Raw genomic sequence first — 23,669 nt, 5'->3', positions numbered from 1 at the left:
ATATGTGACATTAAAAAAAAACTACTTTATTAAATTTTATACAAAAAGTACATTTTAATCATTTTTTCAAAAGATTTTTAAACTTCTTACAAACCAAAAACAAGTAGTTATACCACATGTAGTATATGGTGATACAGTCTTTAAATTATCAGTCTGTATCCTTATGCTTTAAAAAACTCCAACAAATCATGAAAGTTGCAATCTAAATGATCCAAACAGACGATGAGCAAAAGAATCCTAGGAACAACTTCTCATCATCTTATAATGTTCAGAGTGCTGCTCTCCCTTGTTCCATTTCTTCGTATACAAAATGGCTGTTATGTTAATGACTCCCTTTGACAAATGTCCCCTTGTTTTGCCCCACATTAGTGTTTGCTTGTTCTTGACTATATTCACTTTAGTTAATGTGAACACTTGAATTTTTTCTAACGGCCTTATCTCTATTCTATATATATATATATTTATGTATTTATTTAATACATTTATATACCGTTTCACCAAATACTAGAAATGACCGAAGCGGTTTACAATATTTTCAAAAGAAATTTAAATTAGTAAGTTTTATAGTAAAATAAAATAAAAATAAAACAAATATGAAATAAAACTTACTTTAACTAAAATAAAATAAAAACCAAAATTACATTAAAACATCATGATCAATCCGACAAAACCAAATTTTAAAATTAAAAGTAGATATAACTAACGTTAATTTATAAAAAACTTAAACTTAAATAAAATATATATATATGAGAGAGAGAGAGAGAAAATGTATTTTAATTTCAACTGCTTATTTAGCTTTTCAAGGAGCCCAGCAGCCTGGATCCATAGCCTGGTTAACTCAGAATGAAGTGGGATAAATGTAATTAGTGTTACTGAAGTGATATTTTAAGCCACATTCTAGGTGTGAAGACTTCAGTGATTATTAGGGTATTTTATACTTGTGTAATAAGCCTGTTTCTCATCTAGAAATGCATTACAAATTCTGGATATGGCTGGAAAGGCTGAGGCACAGCTCTATACTAATGATATCACGCTGTCACTGTATAAAATCAATGCAAGCATGTCTCCTTTTCTCCGCACAGCTCCTGCATTATGTATGGAAGGTGCGTTTCCGGAACCCCATGGGCCAGGAGATTTTCTTTGACAAAAATGGAAACCCTCCGGCTTCTTATAACATAAATAACTGGTACCTGACTTCAAGGGGCTACTTTGCTACTGTAAAAATTGGCCACTATGACTCTGGAGCTGCCAGCGGCCAGGACATCAAAATCAACACCAGTGCCATTACGTGGAGTGAAGACTATTCACAGGTTAGATGACCCCCCTGTCTTCATAGAAAACTGATTAACAAGGTGCTCAGAAGCAGTGATGGGAGGAACCTTCTTTGATCTGAATGAAATCCAATTTCAGAAACATTAATAATTGACTTGGATTGTTTCAATCAATCAAATTCAGCTTCAGGTTGCCTTGTATCTGACTCTGATTTATTTTTCATTAATTAGAAGCAGACTGGGACCTTTAGCTCAGTAGTAGAGTCACCACCCCAGAATCCAGGGTTCACCAGTCTGTGTCTAGGGAAGGCTTCTATGGGAGAAACATTGTACCAGTCAGAACTAATTTTACATTAATTTATTTTCCTTCTTTAATTATATTTTAGAGTGGATTACTTTTAGGTATTGTAGATATTTCCCTCACCCCAGAGATCTTACAATCTAAGAAAGTCATTTACTGAGCCATGGGAAAAATACTGCTGCATTACTTGGCCCCAAAATTTAACACCAAGGTGGCCCCAAGAATTTGGGAGCTGACATGTCTGACAGGGGCAGATCAGATCAGACTAGCATGCCCCAAGAGTGTAAAAGACTCTGGGGATCTCTATTAGGGATGTGCACACATTTTTTTTTCATGGGTGTTTTGTTTTTGGGTCCGGGTGGGCCATTTCAGTCCACTCCCCGAACCTGAAAACTTTTTTCGTTTCTATTTTGGGAAAAAACCTCAAAAAACAAAAAACCACCACCCCCAACCCTTCAAATTATTTAACTATAATCCCCCCACCCTCCCCCACCCCCAAAACTTCCCGAAAGTCCCTGGTGGTCCAGCAGGGGTCCCGGGAGCAATCTCCTCCTCTCGGGCCGTCAACTGCCAGGAATCAAAATGGCGCCGGTGGCCCTTTGCCCTTACCATATGACAGGGGCTACCGATGCCATTGGTTGTCCCCTGTCACATGGTAGGAGCAATGGACGGCCCGAGAGGGGTAGATTGCTCCCAGGACCCCTGCTGGACCACCAGGGACTTTCGGCAAGTCTTGGGGGGGTTGTACAAGCCTTGGTAGGTCGGGACAGTGGGGGTTTGTAATTAATTAAATTTGAATGGTTGGGGTAGGTTTGGGGTTTGTTTTGTTTTTAAATGTGCCCTTTCTCCCCCCTCCCTCCTAAAAAAAAACCAATAGGAAAACCACATGAAATTTCGTGGGTTTTCCTTTCATTTTGTCAGCCCTCCCAAAATGCAATAAATAGGAAATATCGTCTTTGTTTCCTATTTCGTTAGAAACGAATGCACATCCCTAATCTCTCTACACCCACTGACACCTACGAAGGCAGCCATTAAGTAATTAAAAACATACTTAAAGTTTAAAACTCTGGGGACAGCCATGTAACAACTTTACCTCTTTGACATAAGAATCCTTCCTCCCCCCCCCCCCCGGAGACCGGTTCTCCATCCTAGCCCATAATCCAGATCTTTCCTGGACTTAGGATAGACGTCCTGGTTGTGTACCAGGTGTCCAGAGGATAAACACAAACAATAGATGCCTGATCTTTTTCCAACTGTTTATTAAGCAGAGACGTGTTCAAAAATCGCCCGACTCAGGCCGAGTTTCGTGGTTCAAAAACCGCTGCCTCAGGGGCTTCAACACTCCACAGTTATGAAAACCTCTTTGTTTTCTTGGACCAGGTGTCCAGAGTAGCAGCTAAGGTCTGGGACCAGCAGTGGACTTTTTTCAAATGGTGCTGGCTGCCCTTATCAAGTGAACTTCATAATATCCCTGATGCAGGCGTGAACACCAAAAAGTGGCCATGTCAGGTTTATTCCAGACTATGTGCATTTCTGTCTTTGTGCCTATCAGCCTATCTATTAGGGATTTTAAAAGGGGCACACATCCACAGCATTGCCAGGGTCACCAGTTCATCCACGTTCACCAAGTTAATAGTTAGTTGCCCCAAACCCCATGACCCCCAGCTTGATGGTCTGCACACCCCTCCGTTACTGCAGACCTTTTAAACTCCTGAGAAAAGGTTCTTTCTATTTATTTTTTAACTTACACCTCATCCCTAACAGAAGTAAACTTGCGCACCACTGGATCTAGATGCACACCCAGGATTCAAAGTATTTACATCCGCATCTCATGGTCACACCTCAAACCACCACACCTCACTAAGACCATGCCCACTCCCTGCCTCTTTTAGAGAACTTTTCACATGTCTGCACAGTGGGAGCCAAACAGAAGCAAGACAGACCAGTCGCCTTAGCTTGAAGATATTTATTGGCAAATATATTCAAATATATTTAAATATCTTCAAGCTAATGTGACTGGTCGTTCTTGCTTCTGTTTGCCATCTTCTTGTCTGCTTTGTGGGATGCTCAGTGGGAGATACAAGCACATCTGGGTGGCTTTAAAATTTGGTAGTCGTGCACCTCCAATCGATGTAAGTGCCGGGCTTTTAAAATTCACCCCTTAAATGTAATAGTTTTTGTATTCGTGTGTTGAATTGATATTATAAATTCTATGCCTGTATTTTTATTATGAACTGAATTGATTTTATTCATTATGCAATATATCAAATTAAATAAACAAATGATTGGCTGTGAGGTCACCAAGAATCTTTTGTTCCATCCATTTCGGGCCTTGTAGATAAAATGAAGATTTTAGGTAGCATCAACATAGTCAACATGACAATCCAGAATACACACATCACACATACATACACGCACACAGATTGCATCCCTCAACCAATCAGAAACTTAAAACAGATTTAGCAAATAGAAGAAGGGGAGGGCCATAATAAAGAAATGGCGGGATCTGGGTTAATTGTTTCTATGGAAATGCATATGATCAATACCTGGAATGGTAGAGAGACAAAAAATGAAGAAGGGGAAATCAGCTAGCACAGAATGGCACTACAGCCTAGAATGGAAAAAGGGATGATGTGGGGTTTTATTTCCCATTTAAATGCAAAACTCAAGGAGAAGTGACCTCCTGCAGGCAGTCAAGTTTCTAGAGCTGAAAACTGGGAGACTTCCTTAGCTCAGAGATAGGACCAAGAGTAATGACCAAAGCAAGAGTAGCATAGGAAGAAGCAAGAGGACAGTATGGATCCCTAAAAGGTTGTTATCTGCTGTCATCTCCCAGATACCAATGTCTATGTCTGATATCAGTGACTCATTTTTAAACATGACTGCTCACAAGAATGTGTCAGGCAGAATGGACTCCACTTAACAATCTGTAGCGTATCCCACTGAATCGTGGGTGAGTGTTTCTGTAACCACGGCAACCCTAGCACCACAGCAACCCTAGCACCACAGGGTGGACAGCCTTATCCAACACTAGGAAGGCTATCTCCTCCGAATGGATTGCCCCGGTGTGGACCGTAGTGGGTGTCGTGGACATCTGGACGGGACCAGGAAGGAACGTCCCCTGGATAGAGGTAATTCATAATGGGACCTCCCGTCTATGCGTAGGAATCCGCAACTGGGAGACTAGGTCGTGCAGGATGAAATTACCTCCGGCTCCGGAATCCAGGAACGCTATCGTCTCAAAGGAGCCTCCGGGGTATTCCAGAGTAACAGGAACTGTACATTGAGGAGCTGTAGCACAGCCTAGGAGGGGCTCCGCCTGACCTCGTAGGCTTTTGGCGTTTTCCACACGCTCCTGGCAGCGTGCCAAGAATTGGCCCTTCTGGCCACAATATAAACACAACTTCAACGAATGGCGATGTTGTCTTTCTTCAGCAGAAAGCAGGGCCCGTCCCAGCTGCTTGGGTTCGCAGGTGGGAGCATCTGGACGAGAACTCTTAGGAGAGGGCACAGGTCTCGGCCCACGAGCCGGACTGTGGCGAGAGGAGCACTGCTCCTTGGCCCGTTGCTGTAGGCGGCGGTCAATGCAAGCAGCCATCTCAATCAAGGCGTTGAGGTCCTCCGGCAATATAATCCTTAATGCGTCCGGAGAGGCCTTCCAGGAAGATGGCCTTAAGACTACCATCTTGCCAACCTACCTCCTGGGCTAAAGTCCGAAACTTCATTGCATAATCTGCCAAGGAGCGAGCCCCCTGACGAAGTTGCAGCAGATCAGAGGTAGCCGTGGCTACTTGGGCGGGCTCATCAAAGGCCTGGCGAAAGTTCGTGATGAACAGTTGTAAATCCGTTAGCAAAGAATCATTGTTTTCCCAAAGGGGAGAAGCCCATATCAAGGCTTTCCCATCGAGCAAAGACAAGATATATGCCACTTTCACCACATCCGAGGGAAACTGCCGAGGCAACAGGGAGAACCGTACAAAACTTTGGTTCAGGAAGCCGCGGCAGGTCCTTAAATCACCAGCGTAGCGGGAGGGTGCCGGCAGCTGGGTCACTGACAAATCTTGGCCCTCGGGTGCTGGTTCTGGTGCAGACGAGGCCCTGGCATCCAATCGGGCCGACAACTCCCCTACCGAACCAGTAAGGACCTCGAGGTATCACTTGATACTGCAGCTGCTGGGCCAACACTGACAGGTCCAAGGGAACAGGCGCATCCGCCGAGTCCATGGCCTTGCAATCTGTTGCGGGAGTCTCAGTTTAGTGGACCCTTGGGCCGACCTGCTGGAGACTGGGAATAGATGGTCAACGTCTCTAATGAATAGCAGGCCAGGAGGCAGATGTTCAGGCGGGATGTAGATGCTCTTCACCCTGGAAGCTGGTACTCCCCCGGGAGGAGCCCGTAGGAGCCTGGCCGCTGGGACTTAGGCGGGTCGTGGATCAGGACAGGTAACTGGAACCAGACTAGGACAGTAGCAATACTGTAACTGGGTTAGGGTTCTGGAACCAGGCAGGAACTGTAGCAAGACTCAGGTACTGGAACCAGGCAGGAACTGTAGCAGGACTCAGGTACTAGAACCAGGCAGGAACTGTAGCAAGACTCGGGTACTGGAACCAGGCAGGAACTGTAGCAGGACTCGGGTACTGGAACCAGGCAGGAACTGTAGCAAGACTCGGGTACTGGAACCAGGCAAGAACTGAAGCAGGTAAACAGGAACCTAGCAGGTACTGTAGCAGGCAGACAGGAACCAAGCAGGTACTGTAGTGGGTAGGCAGGAACCAAGCAGGTACTGTAGCAGGAACGGAGCTACGAAGCCAAACGAGTCACTCCGGGGCTAGAAAGGCGCCCAAGTGGCGCACGCGCGCCTAGGAGCAGGGCATCCTCAGGCACCTTCACGGTGGCGCAGTCCCAGCGGGGATGCCGCCAAACAAGCCACAAGCCAGAGCTCCGGAGGTGGGAGCAGGTCCGTGAACAAGGAGGTAAGAGCCTGATCGCGGTGCTCGCGGCCAGAACCGCAACATATCCCATGACTTTTTTCTTTTCCTAGAAGCTTCTCATGAGGAACTTTGTCAAACACCTTCTGAAAATCCAAGTACACTACATCTACCAGTTCACCTTTATCCACGTGTTTATTAACTCCTTCAAAAAGTGAAGCAGATTTGTGATGCAAGACTAACCTTGGGTGAAGCCTTGGGTAAATAAAGCCTTGTTTCATTAAACCATGTCTTTCTATATGTTCTGTGATTTTGATATATAGAACACTTTCCACTATTTTTCCTGGCACTGAAGTCAGGCTAACCATCTGCAGTTTCCCAGATTTCCTGAATCGCCCCTGGAGCCCTTTTTAAATATTGGGGTTATATTAGCTATCCTCCAGTCTTCAGGTACAATTGATGATTTTAATGATAGGTTACAATTTTTTACTAATAGGTCTGAAATTTCATTTTTCAGTTCTTTAAGAACTCTGGGGTGTATAACATCTGGTCCAGGTGATTTAATACTCTTCAGGACCTGCTGTTAGCAAACGTCCGTGAAAAGGAGCACCATAGGCAGAGACAGATTAGGCGTGAAGCAGAGGAGGAAACAGCGGGCACTTCAGAGAGTTGTGGTAGCCCAAGCAGGAGCAGCACTCTGTCAGCGACAGCTAGTACCTCCTCCTCCTCCACTTCAAAACACCAAAGGCATGTTGCCCATAAAGATTCATCTTTTGTGCTATGGGCTAGAGAGAAACAGCTAGAATGAGTAACTCTCAACCCACACAAGCAAAGGAGACACCAGCACAGCTGTCAGTGACATGGTATCTCTCAGAGCCCACAGAAAACATGCAGACAGATCCGCTGGCATATTGGGCACCCAAGTCCACTGTCTGACCACACCTAGCCAAAGTGGCTCAGCAATATCTGTCATGTCCACCAACCAGTGTGCCCAGTGAACGTGTCTTTTCAATGACAGGGGATATCATGAGCCCTCACTGCCCAAGGCTGGCACCAGAGTTGATGGAAATACTAGTGCTTTTGAAAGTAAACCGGCCTTTGCTTGGGTTTCCAAATTTTCCCTGTGAATGGCAAGATGAATAAAAGCAATTGAAAGCCTTGCAGCAGCTCCAACTGCCTCCTATACTCCAGATAATATAAGCACTGCAGCACATGTACCTGACCTGAAACGCTATGCCTGTCCATCCACTGTCCAATGGGTATTCAAAAGTAATCTCCAGCTCAGTTCTTGCTTTACAAATGGCAGTCTCTATTGCTCTAAAAGCATCCACTGTTGAATTATTTTTCAGAAATGAAAAAGACACCATGTTCTTCTGGCAGTGAACCAGTTCAGGAAGAAGTAACAGGTCAAACCACAACATAACTGCACAAAGGAAATCCTCGAATGCTGTGCCTGTCCATCCAGGCCTTATGTCCCTACAAGGGTTTGACCACGAATGCTGTGCCTGTCCGTCCAGGCCTTATGTCCCTACAACGGTTTACCTATGTCCTCGAATGCTGTGCCTGTCCATCCAGGCCTTATGTCCCTATGTGGGCTTGACCTCTACCCTCGAATGCTGTACCTGTCCATCCAGGCCTTATGTCCCTATGTGGGCTTGACCTCTATCCTCAAATGCTGTGCCTGTCCGTCCAGGCCTTATGTCCCTAGAAGGGTTTGACCTCTATCCTCGAATGCTGTGCCTGTCCGTCCAGGCCTTATGTCCCTACATGGGCTTGACCTCTATCCTCGAATGCTGTACCTGTCCATCCAGGCCTTATGTCCCTATGTGGGCTTGACCTCTATCCTCAAATGCTGTGCCTGTCCATCCAGGCCTTATGTCCCAACGAGGGCTTGACCTCAAACACTGTGTCTGTCCTTCCACATTTGGAATGTACGAACATAAAAAGCTGACTTAACATGTTTGGAGCTTGCGTATTTCATATGCTCAATAGTTTTCATGACCTTCATAATATGGGACATGTTCCCTAAATCTTTCCTAGGTGTCAACATTAATGTTTCTTCTAGTACTATTGAAAACTGGTGGTAGTGGGACTCTAGTTCATCCTCTGTGTTCCCATAGTTTACACAGGCACTGTAGGGTACAAAGTCAACATAGGTTGATATTGTATATTTGGGTGGGAGATGACGTCAGTGCTTCTTTTGGTCCTAACGGCTGAACCCTCGTTGCAAAGGGAAACCTCAGTCTCTGGTAATTCAAACTACTAATCCTTCACAGCATGGATCCTTAAATAAAACAAACAATTTTCTTTAGTTTCAGGGCAGAGAAGAAAACTTTCTCTGTCTTGCTCATGAAGTCATGATCTGTTTGGAAATGCTTAAATCCTAACAGTTTTTACCATTATACACTCTAGGGGCCAACCCATTCCAGGGAGCCCTTTCCTGCTCAAAGGAAAGTAAACTCTCCCCGGGTGTAGCAGCCCATCTCTTAGCACCTGTTGACCCATGTTCAGAACGAGAAAAGAGCTCCAAGGTAGTTAGACTGTGGCAAACACAGTGAGACCATGCTCACAGTGAGACCATGTTCCACGTCGCCACGCTTTGAAGGCTCGTGCTCCACTCTAGGGGCCAACCCATTCCGGGGAGCCCTTTCCTACTCAAAGGAAAGGGAACTCTCCCCAAGTGTAGCCAGCTTGTATCTACCCTCTGCCACTCTGCCTTGCTGCCATACACCAGATGACTCACTCAACTCCTTGTGATGTTCTTTCCCCTATCATGGGTCCTCATTGTGTTGGTGCTAGTCTTTTTACTCGAACCACTCTCCGTTTTTATTGATACATTTTTAAAGCCAGAGATATGCAAGATTCCGTCATATATCCGAGATTCCTCACATTTTATTTCCATTTTAAACGATTTTAAGGATTTTTATGATGACATTCTTATGGTAACTTTGGATATAGAATCATTATATACCAACATCCCTCAAGATATAGCATTGGACATCATTTCTTCACAACTTTCAGAACGACAAACACATACACGCATACCCAATACGTTTTTATTAGAATTGGCAGAAATCATTTTAAACAGTAATTTTTTCATTTTTAATGGACAGTATTTTTTACAGACAAAAGGAGTTGCAATGGGCTCACCTATGGCACCATCAGTAGTGAATTTATATGTGGCAAAATTTGAAAGATTGTTTTTATCTGAACACAATTTTAGAGAGAACCTGCTTTTATGGAAACACTATATAGATGATGTTTTTATTGTGTGGAAAGGGAATCCAGATATTTTAAATTCATTTTTTATTTGGATTAACAGTTTGGACTGTAATCTCAAGTTTGTATGAATTTTAGCAGTGTACAAATCCCATTTTTAGATGTTTTAGTTTCCTTTAAAATGGTTCTTTTATCACAGATATTTATCGTAAACCTACTGATACTAATACATTTTTACATTATACCAGTTGCCATAACAAAGCATTACAGAAGAATTTACCATATTCCCAATTTTTGAGGCTGAAAACATTATGCAGCGATGAAAACACATTCCAAATAAGGTCTAAAGAAATGAGCGTCAGATTTTTGGAAAAATCTTATCCAAAAAAACACATAGTAGCGGGTTTTGAAAAAGCTTCTGTAGTAAATAGACAAGATTTATTAACACAAAAAGTAAAGAAATCTATGGATCGTATTGTTTGCCCATTGACCTTCACACACTTGTCCTCAAGCATCATCAAAATTCTGAAGAAACATTGACCAATTTTACAATTGTTGCCTTGTTTTAAGAACAAAAATCTAATGATAGCAAATAAACGAGAGAAAAATATCAAAGAACCGGTTACTTCATCTACATTAGCACCTCACAAACATATTGACATTAGACCTCCGGGACATCGTCTGTGTGGGTGTTGTTCTGTTTGTCCAGTTAATTTAAAAACCAATAGCATTAATGTTCCAGGAATAAATAGGATATTCAAATTGAAAACTTTTACCAACTGCAAAAGTACAAGAGTTATATATGCAGCACAGTGTCCTTATAACAAGCTATATATTGGTAAAACCATTAGACAGTTTAACAAGCGCATCATTGAACACAAGAGCAGCATTAATAGGAAAGTAGCATCTAAACCATTACTAATGCATGCAGTACAGATGGGTCATAAGTTCAATGATTTTAAATTCTTTGTGTTGCATCAACCTGTTCCCAATCCACGAGGTGGAGATTTAGACAGAATATTACAGCAGATAGAACAAAAATATATTTTTGAATTTAATATAATAGAACCCTAGCGTTTAAATTTGGAAGTGGATTATTCTGTGTTCCTCTAATTCTGTGCTGCCTGGCTATAGATGATTTTACCTTTAATTTTTATATTTTTTATATTTTTCTCTACACCATCATTGCATTTTTTTGGTCACACATGACTGTGTCTGTGTTTTGTCCAGTATGGCTTTCGTATCTGTTGCCTATTCCTGTCACTTTCACCTCCTTTTTTGTGTTATATGGTTTAGTAATTCATCACTCACAATAAACTTTGCCAGTCATCATTGGAACCAAATAGTGCTACCCTTTTAATTCCACAATATTGTTTTTTATGCACCCCCTTCTTTTTCCATATCATTTATTATTTTGTATTATTCATCTAAGTGGACAACAGTCTGTCAGCTGCATTGGGATTATTTTGGCACAGTTAATAATATAGTTTTTTTTCGATTATTTATAGTTTAAGATCTATTTCTGTTCTCTGTACATTTCTACGCAATTCACTGTTTTGTTACCACAATTGCTTTGTTTCTTATCTGTCTCGTGTATTTTAATTCATAGTTGTTATTTGCCCCCATGTTAACCTTATTTCTGCATTATTCTTTTGTAACCACCTTCTATGTTACATTCAGTATACTCTTTCGAATCGGGCTCACTCAATTCTTAGACTGGGACACTTGACCACGCCCACTATAATGATTGGCAGTAATTTTGGCGCGATTCTCAGCGTTTTAAGATCGACTCACTTAGCTCAAGCTTTCATTCCGTTGAGAAGGAGACTGACGCACTGCCTGTCACAACGTTCAAGAGTAAGTTCTTCTTGATAGGTCTTGTATTTTAGGGTGTGTAATTTATATTTTATCGCGGCCTGTTGTCCCGATTCTAGTTTGTTTGCACTACCTCATTTGTATGCCCTGGTCAGTAGTTTTGCGGACCTGAGCTCAATCATTTTTCACTCCTATTTCAGTTGTTTGGTAGTACAGTGTGTCTTCAATAATCAACTTTTTGTTCTTTCTAGTTTCATTTACACCTGTCCCGGTTCTCATATTACGTTTTTGATCTACAGTATAACACATTGTGCATAAGACCGTCACTTGTTTTGACTTGGGACGTGAAGTAAGGGAAGTGGTTTGATAATGTAAGTTGTAGTTATCTCAGGATCCCACATGTAGATATTTTTTTCAGTTTTATTTTTGAATCTATTATAAATATAGCAGCAGCAGTTTTTTCCACTATTAGTTCAGGTGATAACCGCTCGTTCCACATCCTTTGAGCAGTCTTATGTGCGTTGAGCTAGTATCCATTTAAGTGTGCCAATAAATCGCTTCACAAATTTTACCTTAACACTTCTCCGTCTTCTTTTTGTTTATTATGTTTTAGTCGGCCATTTGCTGCCTAAAGTACCAGTCAACTTTGGAGTCCACAATAAGTGCAGTGACATTCACTGTCTTTAATTCACTTCGTGTGGAAGCCCATATTTATTTTACTAAGGGCCTCATTTTCCAAGCACTTTACCACGTGCGATAAATTCGCAAATCGCGTTAACGCGATTTGGTATTCAGGGGGCGGAGCATATGTAAAGCGGGAACCTGTGTATCGTGTGCGGCGAAACAGCCGCAGTGTTAGCGCGGCTAATAACTAGAACTCCAACCTCGCGTTATGGACTGCGCTACGGGCCTGAAAAGGATTATCGCCATCCACAATAGTTCCAGACAGTCTGTTTCAGGCTCGGGGGGGGGGGGGGAAGAGAGAGAGAGAGAGAGAGAGAGAGAGAGAGAGAGAGAGAGAGAGAGAGAGAGAGAGAGAGAGAGAGAGAGAGAGAGAGAGAGAGAGAGAGAGAACACCTTACTATAGTGCCTATGCCCTACATAGGTATTTGAATCCCTATGGGAGGGCTACCTACTAACTCGGGGTGGGGGTTAGGTATGAGCGTCGGGGGTTGGGGGCCACTTTCGCATTCCACATGAGACCTACGGACAGAACAGTGGTCTCTAGTGCAGATTTGCTGGCCGTCGGAGTGAGGACGCTCACTCCAAGAAGTGGTTTGGGCAACGTTCTCTCTACCTAGCTTGATGGACACTCTACCTGGGCAACAACATGCTAGGTGGAGAGAATGTTGGCCAAATCTCCGCTTGGAGTGAGCGTCCTCACTCCGACGGCCAGCAAATCTGCACTAGAGACCACTGTTCTGTCCGTAGGTCTCATGTGGAATGCGAAAGTGGCCCCTAACCCCCGACGCTCATACCTAACCCCCACCCCGAGTTAGTAGGTAGCCCTCCCATAGGGATTCAAATACCTATGTAGGGCATAGGCACTACAGTAAGGTTCTCTCTCTCTCTCTCTCTCTCTCTCTCTCTCTCTCTCTCTCTCTCTCTCTCTCTCTCTCTCTCTCTCTCTCTCTCTCTCTCTCTCTCTCTCTCTTCCCCTGAGCCAGGCTGTCTGGGACTATCTCCAAAAACTGCCAAATATCATGCACCACGATAACAGAAACTGCCAAATATCGTGCACCACGATAAAACACTGAAAGAATCATTGTGCAGTGGGAAAACATCACGTGTGGTGCTAATGTTTTCGCGAATGGCAAAAACATCGCCGCACACGATGTTTCTCCACTGCACGAAAGAAGCCTCATTTGCATTGGTAACGCCCCTAATGCATTACCAATGCGATATTGGAAAATAAGGCCCTAAGTGTGATACTTGAAGTAAGCATTTTTTGGATTTATTATGACAGCTATAGACATTGGAGTCCTTTTTGGTTCATTCATCTCAAGCTTATTTAGTTGTTTCTGTCTTATCTCCTATGCAATTATGTTCTTACACATAATTCTCTGTTTTTTAATATCACATAATGCTGATTTTTGATATATGCAATTATCTATCTATTCACTCTCTTAAGCGTTTTTCATTTTTGTTTCACATTTTTTGTTCTCATGTTTTTACATAGTTACTCTCATTTCATGTAATTTTTCTATTTGTCAATATTCCTACTTCTTTTTCCTTACTTTCTCCATGTTTTCACTTATTTCTAATATATATGTGTTGTTAGTTTGCACACAGTTCACAGTCTGTTTATATATTTCTTATACAGTCGTACTTTCTCAGAAGAAAATCTAATGGTAGTAAGATCATCCATATACGCATCAAAGATTTCTTTTACATAGGTAAAATCATCTATACTTATATCACATGTTATTGTTTTAAATTATAAGACCAGTAAACATTAGATCAATGAACATATTCAATTTTAATGTTTATATATGTCTCATATTTATTTGTTATCTTTTAAGTATTTATTTGGTTTTATTATTTATGTGAGTTATGCATTTTTTGCATTGTTACACTTGTTTCATTGTTACATCCATCACATATTGATTAAGGACCATGTTCCATTTTAAATGTTGATGTATGTTTCATATCCATCGTTACCTTTTAAGCATTTATTTGTTTTTATTATTTGTGTGAGTCATGTGATTTTTGTATTGTACTGTCAATAATTGACATTTATTTATTGTAGCCCCTGAGGCAGCCCCCGCAAGGGGGGCGAAACTTGGCCTGAGGTAGGCATATTGTGCATTGGACCTGTAAGTCTCCTTAATAAAGCTTTTCAACGGACATTTTTTAGGCATCTATTTTGTGTATTTTCCTCACGGCTTTCTTAGATCGCCTACCTCCTTGTTTTATCAACCACTCTGTCCTGGGCTGAACCAAAAACAAAGGGACTTTCTTATGCGACTTAGATACATGTCCAAGGTAGGATTATGATGCAGCGATGATGTCACAAAGGGGGAACAACGGGATAAGTTTCCAGATCGATGAAAAGTTTAAAATGTAACATTTTCATTACATTTTCAAAATGACATTCCCTGTTCCATTGAAATGACATGATTGGAAGCAGCATGCCCTGGATACTGTATAGGAGTTCCATAACGTCCTATAAAGTAAAATCGATTGCGAACGCCTACCGCTTGATAGGCACCCCTTTGGCGCCGCTTGGATTTGGGTCTAATTTGAATACTGAATCGAGAGGATTGTGAACCAAAATGTGCGCGCGTCAAATGAGCGGGTGCTGGATACTGCCGCACTTTATTTTACGTGTCGGTACTGTATCGGCCTGAGAAAGTATAAAAAGCAAAGATGCTTACCCAGAAGGGCTTCTGAAGGAGAGTACTTATTCACACATGACTTAGGGAAACATAAAAGAGAAAAAAACACAAGAAACAAAAGTTACAATTGCATAGAAAGACATTTACCTGATTGTGTTACTTACTAGAATCCTGGAACTCTGGAGTTCTTTGCTCCATGTAAGAAAGTTATAGAATTTATTGTTCTATATACACTGAATGTGATTAGAAAAAAGAATAGTTTGCTGAAAGAAAAAACAGAAGTACTTTTGTAAAACACATAATTTATTTCAAAGATTCATTAATAATTGACTCTAACACATTAAATGTAATTTGCACAATACTTGTGTTCTCATCCGATTACTTCCTCTTAAATGTCTCCCATCCCCCTCTACCCCTGAGGGATGTACAGGTGGATTTTAACCCATTAGTCCTGGTTAGGTGCCCTGACTGGGAGGAGAATATTCCTCTTAACTGATCCCCACTCTTTGGTACCTGAGTACCTAAAACATCAAATTGTCATACTCAGCCACTGAAAGTTGGAGGGTTGCCACACACAAAGGGGGGACATTTTTCTATGCAAGATTTCACCACACTGTATTATTGAAGCCTGACAAATATTTGATGTTTCTATCATATCCTCACATTCCCTTCTTTCCTACAGCATATTCATTTGTTTGCCTTAAGATCCTCTTTTCGGAGTTTCTGTTTCAGGCCTTTAATCATTTTAGTAGCCGTATTCTCAACTGCTTCCATCCCCTCAGATCACTTTTCCAGTCATTTTTTTTTCACCCTTTCCAGTGTGTGTCTAATCTTATACACCACTCTTATCTGAAATAAAGAGTCTCTTGGTCCATTATTAATAGACACATTTGCTCTCTCCCCCTCCACATTTCTCTCCATTAAGGCTCCTGTCTCTATCTGTAGTGAGAGCTGTGGTCCTGGGTTCCAGAAGGCCATTCTGGAAGGGCAACCTGCCTGCTGCTTTGACTGCATTCCCTGCTCCAAAGAAGAGTTTAGTAACCAAACCGGTGAGTGCTATGACGTCCACTCAGTAGTGAGCATATTTAGAAGGATGGAGGGTTGGTATTAGAGGGTACAATGGTTCTGTCTAGGTCAGTTTAAAGGACAAAATCATTTCAGGGTATGCAGTTACAGTTCCAAGCAAATCCTTATAGACCAACTTGTTCCAGCATATTTATGAAAATCTTAAAAAGTAGATATTCTAGTGAACTGCCTTGTGTTTTATTTATTTAGTTCAAAAAAAAAACATTTACATTTCCAATTCAACATACTCAATGGGGTACAAGAAACATACATAAGAAAAAGATATCTTCCAACTGATTTCAATAAATGAAAAAATTGTATCACATACCAAACATTGGCCTTAGTCAAACTTAGTTCAAGCACCAACTTAGTAGAAGCACAGACAAGATTGGCAAAAGAAACCATGTCTACAAACCCCAAAGTTAAAAGGAAGACTGCAGGAAGGTGTTATTCCTTAGTTACAAACAGGAAATGAATCCCTCTTCATCGCCAAAAGCTTGCCTAAAAAATAAAGTTTACACCATCTTAGTTAATGTTTGAATGTACTAAAACATACTTATATCTCCTGTGATGTTTCCTTGAGTTGAATTTCCTCAAAGGTTTGTAGATCTTATATAATTAATGATGTAAGATCTTCATGAAGAGACCTATGAAGAACTAGAAGATAACAATCTACATCTATCATATGTATGGTGTTATCTGTCTTTTGGAGGGGTCTGATTTGGATACACGAACAGCCATCAGGGAGTGATCTCCATCATCTGACACACATACTATGCAAACCTGCACATCCCTGGAAAACACAGTGGCAATTATTGATAGAGAAAAGGTATCTGGAAGGCTAAATGAGAGAGGACATCAGCAGACTTGAACATATGTGGTGAGACAGGGAATGAGTCTGAGGGTCAGACAGGGGGGATAGACACAACTACTGGATTCATTCATATTTATTACCTGTTGAAGTTTCAGTGGGTGTCAGCAGATAATATTAATTATCTCAGTTCTTTTGGATGATTGAATAGAAAATAACACATTTGAAAGTGTTCTTCCTTTCATGAGACTAGTGAGGGAACAAATATTGCAAACCTTATTTACATGAAGTTCTACAATAAAAAGTTCAAGGGATACTGTGTCCATTTAGACTTTATTGAATGGATTTCAACAGCCTGGGCAACAATCCTTTTTTAATTTGCCAAACTTTAATCTAATTTATTGATTTACAAATTACCTTTCAATTTGTAAATGAATACTGAAGGCAGGATTCAAAATAGAAAGCCTCCAAAAGCAAGTTACATGGAAAAACTACAACTTCAATACAACAGAACAAATTATAAACAAAACAATAATGCATCCACAATCAGGCTACATAGATATATCTTATAATTCAACAAGCTGATAGATACAAAGAAGATGGGAAAAGATATAGAACCTCTAAAGATGAATGATACTCCCATTATGAATATTCTCATCATAGCCAGACCTGGAATTGCTTCTTCCTACAGATGCCAAGGAGTGTATGAAGTGCCCTGAAGACCAATGGCCGACCATAAGACAAGATGGATGCCAGAAGAAGACAATCGAATTTCTGTCCTATCTAGAACCCTTGGGTATGGTCCTGGCAGTTATCTCTGTGCTTGGTGCCCTGATGCCAGCCACTATTCTTGTTATCTTCATCCAGAACCGCAACACACCAGTTGTGAAAGCAAACAACCGTGAACTCAGCTATCTCCTGTTATTAGCCCTCATCCTGTCTTTTGGGTGCTCATTAGTATTCATAGGCCACCCCACAAAAATGACATGCATGATGCAACAGATGACATTTGGAATTGTATTCGCCATCTGCATCTCTTGCCTGCTCGCCAAGACCATCATGGTGGTCATAGCCTTCAATGCCACCAAGCCAACCAGCAACCTAAAGTTATTGGTGGGACCACGACTGTCCAATGTCCTGGTATTAACCTGCAGCCTGATCCAGGTCCTCATCTGTGTCACTTGGCTGATAGTGGCTCCCCCATTTTACCAAATGAACATGAAATCCCAGATGGGAAAGATAGTCCTTGAATGCAATGAAGGGTCATTGTCTGCATTCTACTGCATGCTGGGATACATGGGCTTGTTGTCTACTATCAGCTTCATTGTAGCGTTTTTAGCTAGAAGGTTGCCCGACAGCTTTAATGAGGCTAAGTTCATCACCTTTAGCATGATTATATTCATTGCTGTCTGGCTTTCATTCATCCCTGCTTATCTAAGCACAACAGGGAAATACACAGTGGCTGTGGAAATATTTGCAATTTTGACCTCCAGTGTTGGGTTGTTGGGTTGTATATTCTTCCCCAAATGTTATATCATCCTATTTAGACCAGACATGAACACCAAGGAATTCCTAATGGGGAAGGCCACAGGGAGCCTCAAGAAAACAAAGTAATTGCATTGTAGCATATTGATTAATAAATATCTCAGTTTACATGATGTAATCTTTTTTCTGAAAATAAGTTTTCTTGTAGCAGTAGTGGTAGTAAAATGAAAAAGAACTTTGCTCATAGCTGATCTAAAAAATTGACCCCTCTTTGAATTTGAACATTGGAACGTAGAGATAATATCATATCTGCCAGTCTAGTTCTACCTGAGATTGTAAACACTTCAGTTAAAATTTATAAAGCATAGTGGCATGTCTGATAGATAAACCGCTATCCAAAGTTTGCGTGACCCAGACTACATCCTTACGTTCACTTCATCCATTTTTACAGCCATTTCTCTCTCTCTCTCATTCTGTAAACTGGGATTTACCTGTTACACTCGATGGACCGCAAGCTCATTCAGTGGCCTGTACCTGTCAGCTAGCCCCGGCTGCACAGTCTCCCAGTGCCGCATCACCCCGGCTGCTTCTGATTGTCCCCACATGGCTTCATTCTGACAGTGTGAGAGGAAGCCATGCCACGCTGCTCCCTCTCCTCGGTGTGGCAGTTAGCTGCTGGAACATCAAGGCTGAGCTGCCCTCCTGGAAGCCATCTCCTCCTCCTCTCTATGGAGTAGATTTTCAAAGCAGAGTGTATGCATCCATTGCTGCGGTTCCTGGAGTGAGCACATGGATGAGCATGTTATAAAATCGAATAACCATGCACTCATGCGTGCTAGATTTTAAAATCCGTGCATGCATGTGCGGGCTGTGCATACAGGGGGTGGGGAATTTTCATTAAACACATGCTGCGATGCAATCGGACCTTCCCCAGTTCCTTACCCCCCTACCTACATTTCCTATCTCTTCCCCTATCCTCCCCACCCCCTAAACCTAACCTTCCTTTCCCTAAATTTTTTATTTTATTACTTACTGCTCCTCCAGAGCAGAAGTAAGTTTCCGGCCAGCATGCGCTTCCCCAAAATGCTAATGGCTGCTGTCTCAGCCAGCCTCTGCACTTGCAGGGCTCCTCCCTGCAGGTTGTGCCAAGTCCACCTCATTCTAAGGGTCCACATTTCCAACATTACCATACCTGTCATGTTGACCCTACACCTGTTGTGGTTTCAAAATATCCATAATGAATATGCATGAGACAAATCTGTATATGCTGGATCTGCAAAGTATGTAAATTTATCCCATTTGCATTCATTGTGAATATCACACACATGTCAACCAACGTATGTTTCTGTTATTATAATGCATTATTTTCTTTCATAGTTATTGCATTCTAGCAAACAGGGTTTATTAAGACTTTTTTCACCTATTGAGATTTGTTTTGAGATCACTCAACAATCCACCTTTAGCAATCATGTATCACTGTTGTATTACTCACTTCTCCTAGACATTAACCTTGAGTTAGATTATTTAAAACTGAGCAAGAATTGTACGGCTTGTTATTTGATTAGTGGTAGCCAAAAGCCCGAGAGGGAGAGATTGCTCCCTCGACCCCGCTGGACCACCAGGGCTTTAGTAAGTCTTGGGGGGGATTGGGATGGTGGGGGTGGTTGTAATTAAGTAAATTTGAAGGGTTGGAGTGGGGGGTTTTTTACTGTTCGTTTCCGAAAATGAAACAAAAAAAAAACTTTGTACACATCCCTAATTGATAAGACAGGCTAAGAGAGAATTTGAAAAGAAACTGGCCGTAGAGGCAAAAAATCAGAGTAAAAACTTTTTAAAATATATCCGAACTAGAAAGCCTGCAAGGGAGTCAGTTGGACTGTTAGATGTTCAAGGGGTTAAAGGGGCACTTAGAGAAGATAAGGCCATCACGTAAAGATTAAACAATTTCTTTGCTTCAATGTTTACTGAAGAGGATGATGGAGAGATACCCGTTCTGGAGGATTTTCACAGGTAATGATTCATTTGGACTGAACCAAATCACTGTGAACCTAGAAGATGTGGTAGACCTGATTGACAAACTGAAGTGTAGTAAATCACCTGGACCAGATGATATACTCACCAGGGTTCTGAAAGAACTAAAAAATGAAATTTCAGATCTATTAGTAAAAATTTGTAACCTATCATTACAATCATCCATTGTACCTGAAGACTGAAGGGTGGTTAATGTAACTCCAATATTTAAAAATGTCTCCAGGGGCGTTCTGGGAAAGTACAGACCAGTTAGCTTGACTTTAGTGCCAGGAAAAATAGTGGAAAGTGTTCTAAATATCAAAATCACAGAACATATAGAAAGAAATGGTTTAATGGAACAAAGTCAGCATGGCTTTACCCAAGGCAAGTCTTGCCTCACAAGTCTGCTTCACATTTTTTAAGAAGTTAATAACATGTGGATAAAGGTGAAAAGGTAGAAGTAGTGTATTTGGATTTTCATAAGGCATTTGAGAAAGTTCCTCATGAGAGGCTTCTAGGAAAAGAAAAAGTCATGGGATAGGTGGCGATCTCCTTTTGTGGATTACAAATAGGCTAAAAATCAGGAAAAAAAGAGTAGGATTAAATAGACAATTTTCACAGTGGAGGGGAATGGGCAGTGGAGTGCCTCAGGGATCTGTACTGGGACCCATGCTTTTCAATATACTTATAAATAATCTGGAAAGGAATAATACGAGTGAGGTTATCAAAATTGCAGATGATACAAAATTATTCAGAGTAGTTAAATCACAAGTGGATTGTGAGAAATTGCAGAAAGACCTTAGCAGACTGGAAAATTGGGCATCCAAATGGCAGATTAAATTTAATTGGATAAGTTCAAAGTGTTGCATATAGGGAAAAATAACCCATGCTATAGTTACAGAATGTTAGGTTCCATATTAGGAGCTACCATCCAAGAAAGATCTAGGTGTTATAGTGGATAACACATTGAAATAATCGGTTCAGTGTGCTGTGGCAGTCAAAAAAGGAAACAGAATGTTGGGAATTATTAGAAAGGGAATGGTGAATAAAATGGAAAATGTCATAATGCCTTTGTATCCCTCCATGGTGAGACCGCACCTTGAATACTGTGTACAATTCTGGTCACCGCATCTCAAAAAAGATATAATTTCGATTGAGAAGGTACAGTCTTTAGAGATGTGAATCGTGTCCTCGATCGTCTTAACGATCGATTTCGGCTGGGAGGGGGAGGGAATCGTATTGTTGCCGTTTGTGTGTGTAAAGTATCGTCATAATCGTTAAAATCGTGAGCCGGCACACTAAAACCCCCTAAAACCCACCCCCGACCCTTTAAATTAAATTCCCCCCCCCTCCCGAACCCCCCCCCAAATGCCTTAAATTACCTGGTGGTCCAGCGGCACACTAAAACCCCCTAAAACCCACCCCCGACCCTTTAAATTAAATCCCCCACCCAAATGCATTAAATTACCTGGGAGTCCTCCGTAGCGGCGGTCCGTGGCTAAATCGGGGGAAGGGGGAGAGCACGAAAACCGGCACACTAGATCGTGAGGTCTTCAGCCGGCGCCATTTTTCAAAATGGCCGCCGCAAAATGGCGGCGGCCATAGACGAAAACGATTCGACGCAAGAGGTCGTTCCGGACCCCCGCTGGACTTTTGGCAAGTCTTGTGGGGGTCAGGAGGCCCACCCAAGCTGGCCAAAAGTTCATGGGGGTCCAGCGGGGGTCAAGGAGCGATTTCCTGCCGCGAATCGTTTTCCGTACGGAAAATGGCGCCGGCAGGAGATCGACTGCAGGAGGTCATTCAGCGAGGTCCGGAAATCTCGCGAGGGTTCCGGACCTCGCTGAACGACCTCCTGCAGTCGATCTCCTGCCAGCGCCATGTTCCGTACGGAAAACTATTCGCGGCAGGAAATCGCTCCTTTACCCCCGCTGGACCCCCATGAACTTTTGGCCAGCTTGGGGGGGCCTCCTGACCCCCACAAGACTTGCCAAAAGTCCAGCGGGGGTCCGGAACGACCTCTTGTGTCGAATTGTTTTCGTCTATGGCCGCCGCCATTTTGCGGCGGCCATTTTGAAAAATGGCGCCGGCTGAAGACCTCACGATCTAGTGTGCCGGTTTTCGTGCTCTCCCCCTTCCCCCGATTTAGCCACGGACCGCCACTACGGAGGACTCCCAGGTAATTTAATGCATTTGGGGGGGGGGGTGTTCGGGAGGGTGGGGGATTTAATTTAAAGGGTCGGGGGTGGGTTTTAGGGGGTTTTAGTGTGCCGATTTTCCTGCCCTCCCCCTTCCCCCGATTTACGATTTTTTGACGATAAATCGGGGGAATTGGTATTGTATGGTGGCCCTAACGATTTTTGACGATTTAAAATATATTGGACGATATTTTAAATCGTCAAAAAACGATTCACATCCCTAACAGTCTTTAGTCTTTAGATGGAATAACTCCCCTATGAAGAAAGACTAAAGAGGTTAGGACTGTTCAGCTTGGAGAAGAGACGGCTGAGGGGGGATATGATACAGGTGTTTAAAATCATGAGAGGTCTAGAATGGGTAGATGTGAATCGGTTATTTACTCTTTCGGATAACAGAAGGACTAGGGGGCACTCCATGAAGTTAGCATGTGGCACATTTAAAACTAATTGGAGAAAGTTCTTTTTCACTCAACGCACAATTAAACCCTGGAATTTGTTGCCAGAGGATGTGGTTAGTGCAGTTAGTGTAGCTGGGTTTAAAAAAGGATTGGATACGTTCTTGGAGGAGAAGTGCATTACCTGCTATTAATTAAGTTGACTTAGAAAATAGCCACTGCTATTACTAGCAACAGTAACATGGCATAGACTTAGTTTTTGCTATTTGCCATGTTCTTATTGCCTGGATTTGCCCCTGTTGGAAACAGGATGCTGGGCTTGGTGGACCCTTGGTCTGACCCAGTATGGCATGTTCTTATGTTCTTCTACCTGTTGTGTTTCTCAATAGTAAGAAGGTAAGTTTCAAACTGACATGTGGACTCTGTGTGGGGTGTGTTGATCAGCAGTCACCAGATACGAATCCATTTTAAAAATAGTCTCACTGCATGCATATGTGTACCCAATTTTAAATGGGCAGGAGCCTATGTGCATAGATCTCTCTTCTGCCACTTGTCGGGGAATTTTAAAAGGGGCGCGCATGCACGCCATTGCCAGTTTCACCAGTTCATCCACGTTCACCCAGTTCATAGTTAGGCTCTCCAAACTCCAGGCCCCCCCCCCCCCCCCCCGACTTGATGGTCTGCACACCCCTCAGTTACCGCAGAACTTTTAAACTCCTGAGAAAAGGTTCTTTCTATTTATTTTGTAACTTACTCCTCATCCCTAACAGAAGTAAACTTGCGCACCACTGGATCTAGATGCACACCTTGGATTCAAAGTATTTATGTCCGCATC

At 42.2% G+C, this 23,669-nt stretch overlaps 1 protein-coding gene across 1 annotated transcript; it reads left to right on the top strand.

Annotated features, from left to right (window-relative positions):
• Positions 1–1,121: 1,121 nt before the first annotated feature.
• LOC115080252 (vomeronasal type-2 receptor 26-like) lies at positions 1,122–18,381 on the top strand. The gene is made up of 3 exons (XM_029584408.1): positions 1,122–1,310; positions 15,799–15,922; positions 17,441–18,381. Exons 1-3 carry the CDS (start codon positions 1,122–1,124, stop codon positions 18,361–18,363), a joined length of 1,236 nt encoding a protein of 411 aa, XP_029440268.1. The 3' UTR covers positions 18,364–18,381.
• The last annotated feature ends 5,288 nt before the right edge of the window (positions 18,382–23,669 follow it).

This window comes from Rhinatrema bivittatum, chromosome 19 (assembly GCF_901001135.1).
Source record: "Rhinatrema bivittatum chromosome 19, aRhiBiv1.1, whole genome shotgun sequence".
NCBI classification, from domain to species: Eukaryota; Metazoa; Chordata; class Amphibia; order Gymnophiona; family Rhinatrematidae; genus Rhinatrema; species Rhinatrema bivittatum.
The sequence above is the reverse complement of the archived record's forward strand: the minus strand, read 5'-3'. Positions and strand labels throughout refer to the sequence as shown.

Bases quoted from the DNA above. Each gene is read 5' to 3' on its own strand.
- LOC115080252 (XM_029584408.1), top strand. From the start codon at position 1,122: ATGGGCCAGGAGATTTTCTTTGACAAAAATGGAAACCCTCCGGCTTCT. The intron at 1,311-15,798 runs GTTAGATGACCC...CTCTCCATTAAG, and splicing joins GGAGTGAAGACTATTCACAG to GCTCCTGTCTCTATCTGTAG. The intron at 15,923-17,440 runs GTGAGTGCTATG...TTCTTCCTACAG, and splicing joins AGAGTTTAGTAACCAAACCG to ATGCCAAGGAGTGTATGAAG.